This window comes from Melampsora larici-populina (genome assembly GCF_000204055.1).
Source record: "Melampsora larici-populina 98AG31 unplaced genomic scaffold MELLAscaffold_4, whole genome shotgun sequence".
Lineage (NCBI taxonomy): Eukaryota > Fungi > Basidiomycota > Pucciniomycetes > Pucciniales > Melampsoraceae > Melampsora > Melampsora laricis-populina.
This window is the reverse complement of record NW_006768768.1, coordinates 31,872-48,244: the sequence shown is the minus strand read 5'-3', so window position 1 is coordinate 48,244 and position 16,373 is coordinate 31,872. Positions and strand designations below refer to the sequence as shown.

Below are 16,373 nucleotides of genomic sequence, written 5' to 3'. Positions count from 1 at the left end.
AAAAGAAAAAAAAAAAAAAAAAAAAAAAAAAAAAAAAAAACGCCCAAAGAAGAAGGAGACGCAGGCAGCTTAGGCTTGCAGGTGACTTAGAGGATCCCGTAAAAAACAACTATCATCATTGAAGATGATGCAAATTGGTTGAAAACTTCTGGGTTAAATGTGCTTCTTGGCACGCTGAACAACTTTCATTATTCACTTTTTCACTCATCTCCACCCCTTCAACCTCAAAAGTGGCTTTCAATATATGTTTAGGTACATAGTTATTCCGCGCAGGTACAAAAACAACTATTCATCATTGAAGATGATGCAAATTGGTTGAATGCTTCTTTGATAAAGTGCTTCTTGGCACGCTGAACAACTTTCATTATTCACTTTTTCACTCATCTCCACCCCTTCAACCTCAAAAGTGGCTTTCAATATATGTCTAGGTACATAGTTATTCCGCGCAGGTACAAAAACAACTATTCATCATTGAAGATGATGCAAATCGGTTGAATGCTTCTTTGATAATGTGCTTCTTGGCACGCTGAACAATCTTCATTATTCACTTTTTTACTCATCTCCACCCCTTCAACCTCAAAAGTGGCTTTCAATCCATTTTTGGTGACATTTTTATCACACTAATTTATTTGGAAATTCCAAAGCTCCCATAAGTCATTTTTTTCAAATCTCAACATCTTCATTGTGTGATTTTCTTGAACACAAGTCACTCAGTTTGCGCCTACTTAGGCACAAAGAATATATAATTTCACAAATGGTTTCAAAAAAAACATAACCAAGATGATACAACTTGCAAACACTTGGTTTGAGGATTGATTCTGGCGTAGCGCGAACACACCTCAAGATGAAGTCACTAAAGACAAGAAACTGATCGTCTAGAATATGTAGATACAAAATTCAATACATAAAGTCAATAAATCAACGAGATAAGAAATTATTACTTTTGTAACGACTTACCCGGTCAAACATTATTTAGTGTGGCAAGGACAGCTGCAACTGTGGCAGCTGCAGCATTCTAACATGGAGGCTTCGTCCATCAATTCAACCATGAACGAGGTTGACGGTGACGGAACTTGATATTGAGGGGTGGATACGTCCATGTACGAGGTGGACTGTGATGGAACTACACGATCTGGAGATGGCCCGTTCGATCTAATCAGAGATAACAACCATTAAGCAAAAATTGAATATGTATACATTAGTACTTTAACACCTTAACTCACACAGCTGGTTGTGAGATGGAACCGGTTGGTACAGCAGCGATCAATTTGTCAGAGTTAGGTTGTCTAATAAATCAATCATTAGATATATGTTAATTTCCAGGATTTTTTTGTAGTGCGCGATCGAATCAAATGGACTTACACATGTTGGTATCCTGCTAAACTTGGATAAAGAGCCAAGACACTATAAAAATTGGTACAACCAAGCCTTTCGTCCAAATGAACAACACGCCAGTCGCGGTGGTGTTCAGCTACCCTAGGTAGCTTGCGCAAGGGGCAGTGCGTTAAGAATGAGTGACCAAATTGGCCACAATGTCTGCATTGCCAAACCCAGTTCCTGACTTCGGGTAGAGCAATATCTTTCTTAAACGGAAACGAGTTTTCCCATGACAGATCTCGGTGGCGGCTAGTAGATTTGGCCTTCGCATTGGGTCCTGGTGATAAGAAAGAATAATAGTTGATTGGGGGAGGAGCTGATGGTGTGACACCGGCCGAAGGTGACTCTTCACTCAACAGTTCCTCGGTTGCGTTAGGTGATGATGATGGTACTTGAGACGACGGTTGAGATGATGGTGATGGTGGTGTTGGATGAGATGATTGGGATGGTTGAGATTGAGGAGACGGTTGAGATTGTTGAGGAGATGATGTTGGTGGAGGAGGAGGTGGTGGTTGAGATGATGGTGGTGACGATTGAGATGAAAGAAAATTGAGATGAAAGAAAAGGGTAAACGGTCACCATTATTGAAACGAATCTTTACAAATTGTAATACGATCAAACTGAGAACAGCAGTGAAATAGATATTCCTAGAACATAAAGCAAACACTAAACTTGAATGAATGAAGGTGGGAGGAAAGGTACAACCGAATCGAACACCTTATATACCTACAACATCAGGTGGATATCAGTATTTGTGAGGTTCCAGAGCCCTATGGGCAATGGCTGTTCATTGCCGATATCGGATCGGATGCAACACGGGATCTGTGATGTTTTTCCAGAAGGAGCACATGCAAGATGAATGAACAAATGGGATAATGCAACTCAGCTGAGCTCACGATCTGGAAGTTAAATATATATATATGTTGTTCTTTAAGTATTAATTGTTTCTCAATCCTAACTTTGATCGGTATCAAATTGGGTTGTAGAGCTCAATGATTTTCAAGGCTTTTGATCCAATACATCAACAAATATGATGATCAACTGTATAATCATTTAATTCAAAGAGCAAGCTATATCTTTTCTCCAAATAACACCGATTCCCGATTACATCAACAACATAACAAGATTGTGTAATATAAAGGAATGTACAACCAATCAACAACGATAACTAAGAATATAACAATAAGTTTGGTATTCACACGGTTCCAAAAAGCAAGGGGTCCACAATATGGCCGTGAGGCTCTACAATATTAGTATTGACACGGTTGAATATGTTCTGAATTTGATCATGAAGATGATTTTGAGTTTGATTTGATGTATCTGATTGAATGCTTGGGAGGTCGCTGCTATTTGTATCTTGATTCTGTTGGATTTGGTTACGGCTGAGATCGGATTGGGATAGGTCAAGAGAGGTAGTACGTTGAGCTGTACGTTGTAACGGTACCAATTGAATCAAGTTGTCCTTGAGGTCTGCTTTCATAGCCACAAGTTTGGCCGAGTTGAGGTTGCTGCTTGGCATCTTGAAGGTCTCTTCCACTGATCGAGCACCAGGTAATAATTTTAATTCATATCCAGCTTGGGCAAGTGTATCATCACACTTGCTCCAAGGCCATTTCTTCAACTCCGTGGTCTCATCTAAATCACAACGTGTCAGAAGAGGTGAGATTCCAATTTGATAAGTGAAAATCGAAACTTACATAAAAATTTGGAAAGCGCATTGACCACTTGAGACTGAAGTCTTTGACTTCGACCTGCAAAAGCGAGGAAGATGAGTGATTGTTACGTTTGAGGTGTTTTCAAACTCACTAGCCAAATCGGTCTCCATCTCATCAGGTGCTTTGCCAACCAGATAAGCTTGCAGCTTGGTTGGTAACTTATCAACACCCTCCGATTTATATATCATATTGATATATTTATTGACGCCTACAGTGTTCCGGGTGGCTTGGAAGCTGTGATTGCCAATGTGAGTCGAGACCGCAATGAGGACCATTTCGAAGTGGTTGGCTTGTGCTACTGGGATGCACTGCTTATCATTTGAATGATAAGTATTGCATTCTGAGATGACAAAAGGTAAGGAATACTTTACCTTGGCTAATGTTTGGTCCAAAAACCGTTCAGCTGTATCTTTGTACTGCTTAAGCGATCGAGGGTTGGTCAGCACGCTCGTCCGGGGTTGAAGGATGTTGTCTCGCGCCTGTGCCCCAATATCCATTGCAGCCACTTGTTCCTCGGTGGATTCGGCGACGTTTGCGTCCAGTGAGGCTTTCTTGTAAGATTTTCTCTCTTCAACAGGAATATCAGCCCATTTATCGCTCAATATTCTCATAGCCTTGCCACTACCAATACCACCAGCTGTTAAGTAGAAGTGAGTCAAGTAAGTACGTAAATGAGACGGTCAGGAGGTCGAAGAGTAAAACTACTTGCCAGCTTTGAAAATCGCCTTAGCCAACTCGCTTTGAAGAAACCCATTCCATGCGGATGGTTGACGTACACCGAGGTACTTGCCACTACAAGGCACATTCAAAGGATTTTTTCATAAGTGACTTTTTACCAATACATTCTGAAAGCTTGAACTCACAAAATCTCTTCAATGGTAGAGACCGTAGTACCTAGTTCCAGTGCTTTGATGGCTACAAGAGTTTGTATCTCTTCGTGAAACTTAAGGATTGAGCGGAGTACTTCTTGGGTCATACCACTTTGAGCGTGCTTCTTGGCTAAACAGCGGAGCTCAACCGAGCTCTTGTTCATGGCTTGTATATCCTCCACGGTGATATTGGCCTCGGCTAAGGGTTGGTTCTCACTGCGTTTTCGTTTGTTTTTGTTGTTTGATCTGGATTTCTTCGATTGAGAAGTAGCCGTGACCGTGTCCTGGGTACCAGTTGGTTGACTTTGAGTACTAGGTTGAGTGTTATTCTGAGAGAAAAGGCGTTGTTCATAGGAATCAGCGATCGATTCAAGGTGGGATACAATTCCATTTCCGTTTGACATGTTGAGGTTGAGTTGAATGATGATGATGGTGGTAAGATTGAAGAAATAGCGTGGTTTTGATGGTGTGTTGAGGGATGGGTGCTTTTCGTGTGTTCGACTTCGGGGCTCGTGAGGTTATGACACCGATGGATGATGTGTTTCTAACTTCAGGGCTACTTACCCTAGCTTGTAGTGTGAGGGCATGGTATGTAGTGTATGTAAATGCTGTGTGTTGTAATCGGAAATGAAATGAAATGAGATGCACGACATCTGTGTGCATAGCAGCTTGTATATCCACAATAACTACTGCTATGAGAGCATCCACTATCGTTACAGTAAAATTTCAGTAAATTTTACAGTACAGATTTCACAGTACAGTAAATTTAGGTACAGAAAGGTGGAAATCCACTATCGTTTCAGTAATATCGTTCTGTACGGTACGTACCGTACAGAAATGACCCTGCCCCACAATCATAGAGAATTGTACGTTCAGTAAATAATCTGCAAGCTATTGACCTTGGCTCAGAAACATGGATAGTCTCAAAGTATCTAGATTTACGAGATGCTGAGATCCATCATGGTCTGATGAATGACCTCAAGGATCCATCATTGTCTGATGGACGATTGTACAACAACAAGGACAATCAAAAAAAGCAAAAAAATAGCACAAGATGTTCATTTGATGAAGTCACTTTGATTTGATCAAGTCAATTATTGAGAAGATTGGTTGAAATGGTTGATTGACAAGAAGGCAAGAAATTTGATTGATGAGAAGATGAAAAATTTGATCGATGAGAAGATGAAAGAGTTGATCGATGAGAGGGTGATAGAGATTGAAGGATAGTAGAGGGTGATTTTGGGAAGGTGGTGATGAATCCCTATGTAGAATCGGTAGATTTGGTGGATACCGATTCGGTACAGATTCTGTAGAGGTGCAGTAGATTTACTGGACCTCTACAGATTTTTGACCGAATCTGTAGCTACCGATCTGTACTTTGTACACGATTGGGGATTTTTGGCCTCGGTACGGTAAATTTCAGTCAAATTTACAGTACCGAGGCTGTTTACAGCAACGATAGTGGATGCTCTGAAAGCAGTACATACAGTACACAGAGGTGTTGAAAACGATGAAGAGAAAGGTGAAAGATGAAATTGTATTTCGATAACTCTAAAGGCCTTCTCATACCCTTATTGACCACATCTTCAATGCACAAGATGTGCTATATATATATGTAAGTGACAGAAAAGCCAAGGTATGGATGACCTTTCCTCCTTCCATATGGTTGGTTGTGCATTAGTAACGTTTCACTTCTAACTGATTCTGTCTTGCTCCACGTAGCCACAACTCTATGTATTTGGTGGCTAGGCCTCAAGTCAGCTCAAGTCAGACAACCTCGGTCTATAAGATAGGATCTTGCATTAAATGTGAAAGGTCTCAAAAGCCGAGGAAAACCAATGTCAAAATTTACCGTTCTTTGCTAAGGTAAACCACCTGGTGACATGATATGTGCTATACAAGCACTTTTGAAGGGGATAGGGGTTCAAAGAACCTGCTGCTTGCGAGATCACTCAGAAAATTATCTGTTATTTTGATGTGATGATTAAACTGCATTCTCAGTTGGGGGTCCTCTGGTCCCTGGAACTGTCTCTGGCATCGTCTGCAGAGTTTCTTATCGAATTCTTGTGAGGATTAATGAGAGAATTACCCGGATTCGGTACCCATACACAGGGTTTTCGCTTCGGGTTTGGGGGTTTGTCCTCCAGCCTCCTCCAGCCTCCTCTCTCGTCCATCGTATTTAGGTTTCTGACCTGACCTTACCTGACACCACCTGAAACCATGACGTCAACCGAGTGAAATTGACCTTCAACTGTTGACCAAATCCGATCTGAGACTTTGATTGAGATCCTCATCATCATCAGCATCCTCCATTCTCCTTACAAGATCGTATCATCATAGCTTTCATCTTATCATTCATCCTACTTCACCTCAAAAAATCATGTCTGACGAATCCGTAGCCCCTGTCGGTCCCCCAGATGCAGCCATCTTGCGAGATCCTCTTCAATCTTCTCATTCGACATCTCAAGGGCCTACACCTTCCATACCGCCCTGGACAGCCGATAAATCATCCTTAAAACAAAACTTTACGGTCGCTTCCCATCTTAAACCATCTGGTACAGCAGGTCCAAAGTTATTACAAATCGAACGAAGTCATGCTAGCTTTAGTAGTGAAGCACTTACTACTTACCTCTACGGTCAACCTTTTCTGGATCGTCAAGCCAAGTTATTGAATATTATTCAAGATGAGGAAGCTTTTGACAAAACGCGCCTTAATTATCAAGGCCGAAGTGAACGTTTTCGACATGCTCTTCGAAAAGAAAAACGTTTTGTACAATTAGCTAAGGAGCACCATTGGGATGCTGAAGATACTGCTATGGCAGAGATGTTAATTGACATGCCTGGGCCATTGTAAGATCTTGACAAGATTTTCTCAACCCCTAACCCTTTCACAAGTACTTTGCTAAATGCATTGGCTTTGTGGTGTTCCTCAGCTCCCTCCATAAATCAATGTTTCTCAAGACTCTCACGGAACAAGGTGATGATGAACAACAGGAGCTTTTCACTAGGCGTGCAGAGAAAGTGAGTGCCACTGTTTTTACATTTTCATCATGCTTCACACGATTTCTATTCGGCTGAAGCTTTTTCTCTCTCAAAGTTTGAGATTATTGGTTGCTATGCCCAAACTGAACTTGGACACGGGTCAAATGTTCAAGGCTTAGAAACCACTGCTATGTATGACCCAAAAACTAAGGAATTTGTGATCAACTCTCCGTTTTTAACTGCGTCCAAGTGGTGGATTGGTTTGTAAAATATCTTATGATCTCAACCTTAATGAGAGCTAATCAAATCGAACTCTTGCAAAGGTGGCCTTGGCCGATCTGCCGATCATGCCGTTGTGATGGCTCAATTGATCACCAACGAGGCTAAACACGGCCCCCATCCATTCGTGGTGCCCATACGAGACCTGATCACCCGAGAGCCACTTGAGGGTAGAACCATTGGTGATATTGGACCTAAATTGGGGTGAGCTAGCATTTGCCTCATCTTGTTCAAGTACTTCAATCATTGATACGAATAACTTATTTTGAACGCCATGGACAGGTACCAAACTACCGACAATGGGATGCTCTTATTCGATCATGTTCGAATCCCTCACAATCATCTCTTGAGTCGTTTCTCCAAGGTTGATCCTGATACCGGAGTGTATGTCAAGCCCCAAAATGCCAAGCTAGCTTATGGTACCATGACCTACATTCGAGCCGGGATTGTACAGCAAGCGCGTGCTGTGCTGGCGCGTGCATGTACGGTTGCTGTGCGTTATTGTGCTATCCGGCGTCAATTTGTTGACAAGGATGCTCCAGTGGTTAGTCATCTTCAGAACTGGCTCGATTGATCATAGATAATCCTAACTTCCTCCCCTCATGGCACTAATGCTCGCAGATGGATGGCAAAAAGCCGGCAGAAAATCAAGTGCTAGACTATCAAATGGTCCAGTATCGTATCTTTCCGATCATTGCTCAAGCGTTTGCATGTCACTACACCGTTGGTTATTTTCTTGCTAAAATGACAGTGATGATTCAAGCTGACTAACTATCTTCTGCTTCCATAGGGGAAAGAGATGTTTCGTCTCTACAGTGAAAGTCAGAAAAATATGGCAGAGGGAGATTTCTCTTTGTTGGCAGATGTACACGCTTCATCTTCTGGTCTCAAATCTTTAACGACTATAATGGCTGCGCAGGCCATCGAAGAATGCCGCCGAGCGTGTGGTGGACATGGCTTTTCTCAAGCCTCCGGTCTTGGAGCGCTTTATGCAGATTATCTACCGCAAGTGACTTGGGAAGGTCAGTTTTTTACCTTTCTCCCATTAGAGAATCCTTTAGATCTGACAGATCTTATGACAGGCGATAGTTATATGATTACTCAACAGACCGGTCGGTATCTGTTCAAGACTATGCGGACTTTGTATGCGGATCCAAATGCGAAGCTTTCAGCAGAGAACGTGACCGGAGAGTATATCCTCAGATATCTCTCAAACCCCGAAGCCAAATCTCCGGTTCGGTACAGTGGAGACTGTATGTTTCTTTATCTTCGTGTCTTATTTGCCTTGTCGGCTGATATTCATGCCTCTGTGTGAAACAGTCCATGATGTAGAAGCCTTTGTACTCGCCTTTGGTCATCGAGCTGCGTATCTGATCGCACAAGCTACGCGCAAGAGAGATATCGAACGCCGCACGTGGAATAGTCTTTTGGTGGATATCTATAGATGCTCAGTTCGTATTCTCTCATCTTGTTTGTAAGATGTATATTCCTGCTGACTTCATATCCTCTGGTGACCTCAACAGGTAGCCCATTGTCAATTCATCCTTGTGAGAAATTTCGCCCAAGCTATTTTGCATGATTCCGCCTTGAAAACAAACCCTGCGCTTCACCAAATTGTGAAAGTGGTGTTTGAATTATTTGGTGAGTTTTTGTTTGGTCAGGGTCTCCTGAAAGAGTCTGGTACTGATATTTTCTGAAATGATGTTACAGCTTGTCACACAATGGACATCGAAGCCAGCGAGTTTCTCGCCTCGGGTTACATCAACCCCTCGCAACACACGCTCCTACGCAACCGTGTATATGCTTTGTTGGCACAAATCCGACCAGAAGCTGTAGCGTTGGTAGATAGTCTTGCTATTCCTGATTATCTGCTCAATTCCGAATTGGGTCGATATGATGGAAACGTATATGAAAACTTGATTGCCTTTGCTGCTAGAGAACCTTTGAATGGTGTGAGGTTCAATGTGAACCCATGGGATGAAGAGTTGGCAATCGGGGAACCCAAGTTGTCTAAACTTTGATCTCTGCGACAGTTGTACACTATAGTGTCCGGTTCTATGCGTATTTGATGGATTCTTTTAACGAGGATGATTGTTGTCATTTTCACTTTTTTAGTTTGTGATTTATTAATTTTATAGACTTGAGTGTTGACTACTTATACCTCAGCAACGTTGTATGATATAGATATAGTAGAATATCTCTTATTTGTGAGTTTATGAGTTTACGGCGCAGTCTTCACTGACAATGTTTATGAAGACATTTAGACTCTAGATCAATGAAAGACTTTGTAGAACATCCATTCCCCTGTGGCATCTACGGCATAGCCAAAATAGCTGACTTTGGGTATTGTTATGAGAGCTGCTATGGCTGCTTGTGTTCAGGTTAGCCAAGCATTCACAAAACATTCTATTGAATTTAAAATATAAAATCTTTTGAATTGGTCTGCACAGATGGAGAATATAAAGGACTTGATGAAGGTAGAAATAGTTTAGCACGCATCGCCCGCTGCGTGCATGAGTGAGGCTTGTAAGTTGTTACATACATGTCCACACCTGTTACAACCTATTTCATGTGACATCTGATCGGTCAACAGGCTCGTTCCAGCGACTTCTTCAGAACGGTCAACACCAGCACACCACTCCAGTCAACAAGTCATTGAATTCATCAAATCATGGAAACAGCACCTAAGTCGATGATGGATTTACCAGCAATTCGAGAATTTGATGCATTCCCAAAAACAATACCAACTTACAAAGAAAGATCAAGTCGTGGTGGAATCTTAACGATCGTAGTCGGATTCTTGATTATGATTTTAATTTGGCATGAACTTCGAGAATATCTTTTTGGAGCAGCTACTTATTCTTTCAGTGTGGATAATACAGTGGGACATGATTTAGGTCTTAATTTTGATGTGACTATCAATATGCCATGTCATTGTGAGTCAATTTATGGAAAAAAATATGTTGGAAATTGTAAGCTCAACAGTCATTTCGAATTTTACAAGATCTTAGTATCGATGTTCGGGACGCAGTTGGGGATAGAATGCATATTAGTGATGAGTTTAAGAAAGAAGGAGTTAGTCATACCTTGAATTTTAGTATACTCCTTTCAAACTGATTTGGTTTAATGCTAAATGATTTCTTAGACTGAATTTTCTATAGGTCAAGCAGCACGACTTGAGTACGTTTGAGAATCCTTTGATCCGATCAACTTTGCGTCATTGATTTATTTACCTTTTGTGTTTTTTGTTCGATCAGTAGGACAAATAACGATGCTGGGATTTCAGCTTCTAAGATGGTACGGGACGCTCAGGGAGGATGGACACGTCCAACATTCAAAAAAACCAAACCCTTGATCCCAGAAGGACCAGCTTGTCGAATCTTTGGTAGTACACATGTCAAGAAAGTCACTGGCAATCTACATATCGTCTGTCTCAATTCTCACTCTTCCCTCAAACTTTTTCGTTTCTCGCAGCTATTGATTTCACATATTTTTTCCGTTGATAGACCACATTAGGACATGGATATTTAAGCTGGGAACACACCGATCATCAATGTATGTTCCCTCGTAGTTTTACTATTTTTCATCATCTTTTGCCGATAATGAGATCTGATTAAATGGGTTGATTAGTAATGAATTTAACACATGTGATCAGCGAGTTCAGCTTTGGAGAATTTTTCCCCAATATGGTACAACCATTAGACAATAGTGTTGAAATCACAGACAAGCGTTAGTGTCCTGTTTTGCTTCTCTCTTCCTAATCCTTGACAGTTAGACTAATCTTACATTATGCTATCTCTTATATAGCCTTTCATATATTTGTAAGTCTCTTTCACACCCAAGATTTTTGATGCGGTCAAATTGAAAGCATTGTCCACCAATACAGCAATACTTCATCAGTGTTGTCCCAACTACGTATATCAATAGTGGTGGACGTCAGGTTTTCACCAATCAGTATTCTGTCACTGATATGTCACGTTCAACCGAACATGGTCGAGGAGTTCCTGGAATCTTCTTTAAGTATGGTAAGCGAGCCTAATTATCTTTATTCTTTTTCCTCCACATCTATGAGATCTCTATAGATTCAATATAGATTCGATCATTGCACCCACACTGACTCATTTTGTTTTTTCACGCATCGACAATTCCGTCGTATATCAATTCATCAAGACATTGAACCAATGTACCTAACCATCCGAGAAAGGACTACAACCTTGGTTCAATTCTTAGTTAGACTTGCAGGTATTGTAGGAGGTATTGTAGTTTGTACAGGATGGGCTTATAGAGGAATTGATTATGCAGCATCAAGAGTGATGCCTAAACTCGGAAAGGAAACTTCACATGGATATTCTGATCTTGATTCAGGTTTACCTCATGTTAGTCCTACTAGAACTGCTACAAGAAGATTTTATACCTAATCAAAAAGGTTTACAAAAAAAAATTGAAACAAATGTTAGAATATGAGGTCAAAAACAACACATTTTATTTTCTTTTGTTAGATACATACATAGATCTTTTGGAGTTTTCTTTTTTTTGATGAAACCAAAGGGAAAAACAATGTAACATTTCAATATCATCATCAATATCATCATCATCATCATCATGCAGATTGTTTTGGTCTAAAAAAGATTGAATCTGGATTTGTAAAAACTTTACAGTGGTTTAAATGATCAGAGTTGTTATCAGAGTCAGACAAATGAGGACCTAGATCAGTCTTTGGTCATGAAGTTCAAGATGTATATAGATGATTGTTAAATGTAGACACATTAACAGCAATTCAATAGTGTTTCATGTCTTCTGAAAAGGAGACAATCAAAGAAAAAAGATCTTGAATCATGATTGAATGATCAAATTGATCAAATCTCAAACCATGTGCTTCCAATCTTGAGCATCATAGCTACAGGACTTGCCATTTACTTCCTGCAAATTTGATTCCAAGCCCAAAGATAAAGCAACAGGAGTACATATCTCTGAAGCTGATTCTTTTGAAATTTTTTGGGGGCATGAAAAATGATGAATGTTCAATGAAGGATAGATTTTTTAAAGCCAAATAAAATCCATTGATTTAAACAAAATGTTTCCTTGTGTCTCTTTTGAAAATATTGGGATCAACAAAACCCTTTCAAATGTACAAGTATCCTTACAAGAGACCCTCTGTTCAGTCAAAACTTATCTTGGAGCTGGAGGGAGAAAAATTTAAAAATACATTTCACAAATCAATGATAAACCGAGTTACATACTCCAAAGACAAGGACTCATTGTAAAAAGAGAGGAAAATGATGATGATGATGATGATATTTACTGATACAATGAAGCATAATTTGCATAAACCTCTAATCAAAGAAAAAAACATTCCCCACAAACATTTCAACTGTTTACTCCTTTCATTCTACTTCCCTTTCTTTCCTTTTCTCTTTGTCTTTCAATCCTACTTAAAACCCTTCTGTAATTGACAATGCTGTAATTTGAAATTAAAGAAAAGAAAACTACTTCATACTTAAGGTACTACATCACAATTTCCATATTTAGGTCCATCATCTTTACCATTTTCAATGTCACCAAAAATTATACTCAACTATAACAAACCACAAAAAAACGCTTTAATTTCCTTTAATTCATACTGATATATGTATATTGAAAAAGAACTTACCGTTTGAGCAGTTGTATAAATTGCTGCAAGAACTCCAAAGATAAATAAAGCAATATCAGCAATTTTTTGTTTAACAGTTTTAGCTCTAGCTCTATAATGTAACATAGCAGCTATAAACAAATAAAGAACCAAGAATCAGTATGTTACCCCTTTGTTTCATGAAGATTGAAGAATCACTTACGATAACAAAAACACAAAGGTACACAAGCAACACTACCGATCAAAGAAACAAATTTATCTAAATCACTTGCACCTGCCCAAGCGATAAATGAACAAAAGATAACAGTTAAAGTTCTAAATAAGTTTTTTTCCCATTTCACTTTATTACTATATTTTCCACTTGTACTAAATAATCCATTTTCCATTATCCTCTAGATAAAATCATGTCAAAAAAGAAGAGAATAAAAAGTTTGGTTTAGTGGATTCTGATTTTCAGTGAATGGGAACTGAGAATAGGATGAGAAAGTTTCACTTACCACAGCTGGAAATAATTGAAGTGGAGTAGATAACATAATAGCCATACTATAAAGAAATTGTACGGCATTCACCATCCTAAAAAGAAAAAAATCCTTCAATCATATGATAATCTATAAATTCATTTTCGATTTTCAACTTACTTATCTTCTTGAGGTAAATTCACAATCACCACAGTTTGAACATCTGAACCAAAAGCAGCATATCCAAGGGCGCCAGCACCAGCGAATAGGAAAGTAAGACCTACCATTACACCTGTTAAAACTTTTGGAAACTTTTCAGGTTGTTTCATACTTTCTGTTATAGGAATTACCTAGATCGATACCAAATCGAAATCGAAACCGATCAACGATCATGAGTTTTAATTATGTTTACAAGCTCAAGAAGGAAAAATCATCGAGAATACGAACTAGACCAATTCCTTCAAATGCAAATACTGCAGTACCGATCAGTAGAGGGAAACTGTCTGGATTGAAAGCTTGGATTGGTGCCACTCCAACTGTAGCCATTAAATTGATTTCATAACCAAAGACATATACTAGACCAATCAGAATAAAAACATCTGCTATAAGGGCTGTTCCTGAAAGCTTTTGGATATTCCTTATCATTGACAACGCTAGAGATTGGAATGAAGAGATTCAAAGTTTGATTAGGACCACTTTCGAAGTTTGAATGTATGAATATTTGAGGACAAATGGTCCAACTTACGTAGATAAGCAATTAGTTGACCGAAGATCAGTACATAGATCGGAATCAAAAGTTTACAATTGGTGATAGCGAGAACAAATGCTTGTAGATTCTGAGCAATGAAAATTCTATTTCAAAAGATCACATTTATATCAGTTCGATGCACCTTGTAATCATTTGAAATCAACCTTACGTATAAGCCGCTACGAATCCCAATTGTGAGATTACTAATGATGAAAGAATGGCCCAACGACACCAAGGACCGTAAAGGATCCCCCCGATTTCTGGATTGAAATATAGAATATGATCACGATTAGACTAGAGAGATGACGAATAATTGTGTAATTTTGAAATTACTGACCTCCAAATCCACCTGGGATTTGTAACCTTGTTCGAACAAGAAGAACAAAAGAATAGGTTGAGATCATAGAAATAAAGACCAGAGTCAAGACTGAGAATAACATTCCTCCATTGGAAAAAGCTTTAGCCAAGAATAAAACACCAGTTCCAACAAGTGATTTGAGTAACATAAGAACAGCTTGAGTAACAGTTGCATCACCACTACTTCCTCTACTGAAACCAGGATGTTTTGAATCTGAATGACGTGAAGTTGAACGTCTTGAGTTAATAGGTCTTGAACGTTGATCACTAACTTTACGATTAGATTTTCCTAATAAAGCTGAACGTTCTCCAACTTGTCCTTCCTCTATATGTTCATCATCAAAATCACCATCTTCTAGATCATGTAATCCTTGTAAAGCATGATATGCAGCTTCATCTTCTTCATCTATTTCTTCTAAATCTTCACCACCGAAATGACCATACAAAGATAAAAAGTCTACAAAGCTATTGAAGCAAGGTTTATATTCAATTCATCAGTATCAAATACCTGTCAAGTAGACATGAATCGAGAGATTACCTTTTTGTAAATTTGCGGCTATCTTGGCCATTATAAGGTTCTCCAATCATTTGTCGTTTTTGATACAAGAAAGCTCTTCTGAAACCGCCAGGTTGCATGATATCCTTATAGGCCATAGCAGGGGGTGAATCTGAGGGAGTATCATTGATAGCAGTAGCAGTACCTTGTTCGCTAATTCGAAGACTTGTACCCGAGATTGAAACAGATCTAGTTCGATTTAAAGCAAGATTTAATGGACGAGAATCGCCAGCTTGTGAAAGTCGAACACCTGATGGAAACTTATTAGCCCATTTATAAAGATCATGATGAATATCACCACCTTGTAAATGATAAGGAGTTGGATAAAGGATAGGTTCTTGACTACCAGATGGTTCAACATCACTATCTCTATTTGAATTTGGTTCGTCTGAATCCATTGAATTTGGATCGAATGGATCAATTAAATCATCATTCAATTTAGATGAACTCGTGATTCGTCTTGCTGCTTCTTGTTCATCTTTATTCATTAAATGTCGTTTTACAATTCTAGCTTTCTGTTCATCAGTTAGATCTTCTACATTTAATTGACTTGGACTAACACCACTTGTTCCAGGTGGATGAAGTCTTGAAGACAAAGATTGAAAAGAGAGACCATGCATTTGATTTCTTGATGAAACTGAACTTGCATGTTTGAGGATTGGAATTCTTTGAGTAGAAGGACTTCCATTTGTTTTATCTGAATTTTCATGACTGTTTTTATCAGGTTGATATGTGGTTTTATAAGAGTTATTTAATTCAGGATTGTAATTAGAATAGGAACTAGATGGTAATGGAATGTTTGGTAAAGGTGGATTGGATCCAGTTCTTTGATAAGCTTGACGTAAATCTGATAACTGATTTGAAAGGTTTGAAGCGTTTGTATTGATTTGATTTTGGTTTTGATTTGAATCTGATGCTTGATCAGAAGAGTGAGACATTCTTTCTTTCTTTCTTTTTCTTTCTTTGTTCTTTGTTTAGTATTGGTTGATTTGTTGATAATGGTCAAGAATGCGTTGAGGTTAAATTGGTTTCACTTGACTTCAACTTGAAATCTTTTTGAGTGAAACTCTACTTGGATCTGTGAAAGATCACATCCATGCATACATCTCAGGGCTGTAGCCTGTTGCTGTGTTTCACATGCTACACATCTTTTTTGCACTGGTCAACCGTCAGATGACTTTCATCATCAATCATCAGACCAGTCAATCTAAAATGAAACGCGGTCATCACGCGGACCTTGCATCTCCAGGGTTCACTATCCTCACCAAACTACCGTAAAACCATTTCACAAGCGCAATACATATTGGCAAAACACTCCAGAGAGAGTGCAGCTGTTTCAAAAGTAAATGTTCCTGGTGTTATTTTCGACTATCTTCTCACATCCGTGGTTTTCAATATGGTAG

At 39.2% G+C, this 16,373-nt stretch overlaps 5 protein-coding genes across 5 annotated transcripts; 2 read left to right on the top strand and 3 right to left on the bottom strand.

The window, feature by feature from the left end:
• Positions 1-2,407: 2,407 nt before the first annotated feature.
• MELLADRAFT_70859 (uncharacterized protein) lies at positions 2,408-3,299 on the bottom strand (the record flags this gene model as incomplete). The annotated part of the gene is made up of 3 exons (XM_007405398.1): positions 2,408-3,012; positions 3,075-3,128; positions 3,184-3,299. The coding sequence occupies 3 exons, from the start codon at positions 3,278-3,280 to the stop codon at positions 2,573-2,575; spliced, it is 591 nt and encodes a 196-aa protein (XP_007405460.1).
• A 414-nt stretch (positions 3,300-3,713) lies between these two features.
• On the bottom strand, positions 3,714-4,548 carry MELLADRAFT_92204 (uncharacterized protein; the record flags this gene model as incomplete). Its single annotated transcript, XM_007405397.1, has 4 exons — positions 3,714-3,729; positions 3,798-3,884; positions 3,956-4,462; positions 4,526-4,548. The coding sequence occupies 4 exons, from the start codon at positions 4,546-4,548 to the stop codon at positions 3,714-3,716; spliced, it is 633 nt and encodes a 210-aa protein (XP_007405459.1).
• Positions 4,549-6,185: 1,637 nt separating this feature from the next.
• On the top strand, positions 6,186-9,493 carry MELLADRAFT_46896 (uncharacterized protein; the record flags this gene model as incomplete). Its single annotated transcript, XM_007405815.1, has 11 exons — positions 6,186-6,811; positions 6,895-6,982; positions 7,059-7,203; positions 7,267-7,426; positions 7,505-7,763; positions 7,844-7,945; positions 8,013-8,244; positions 8,305-8,475; positions 8,543-8,673; positions 8,746-8,863; positions 8,933-9,493. 11 exons carry the CDS (start codon positions 6,342-6,344, stop codon positions 9,241-9,243), a joined length of 2,187 nt encoding a protein of 728 aa, XP_007405877.1.
• A 400-nt stretch (positions 9,494-9,893) lies between these two features.
• MELLADRAFT_33547 (uncharacterized protein) lies at positions 9,894-11,640 on the top strand (the record flags this gene model as incomplete). The annotated part of the gene is made up of 9 exons (XM_007405816.1): positions 9,894-10,158; positions 10,227-10,297; positions 10,368-10,402; positions 10,483-10,648; positions 10,729-10,777; positions 10,853-10,951; positions 11,030-11,043; positions 11,109-11,247; positions 11,393-11,640. 9 exons carry the CDS (start codon positions 9,894-9,896, stop codon positions 11,638-11,640), a joined length of 1,086 nt encoding a protein of 361 aa, XP_007405878.1.
• Positions 11,641-12,405: 765 nt separating this feature from the next.
• On the bottom strand, positions 12,406-15,984 carry MELLADRAFT_41988 (uncharacterized protein; the record flags this gene model as incomplete). The annotated part of the gene is made up of 12 exons (XM_007405396.1): positions 12,406-12,797; positions 12,873-12,982; positions 13,054-13,243; positions 13,349-13,424; positions 13,490-13,659; positions 13,757-13,962; positions 14,055-14,161; positions 14,227-14,317; positions 14,395-14,601; positions 14,650-14,879; positions 14,953-15,135; positions 15,232-15,984. 12 exons carry the CDS (start codon positions 15,906-15,908, stop codon positions 12,720-12,722), a joined length of 2,325 nt encoding a protein of 774 aa, XP_007405458.1.
• Positions 15,985-16,373: the final 389 nt, after the last annotated feature.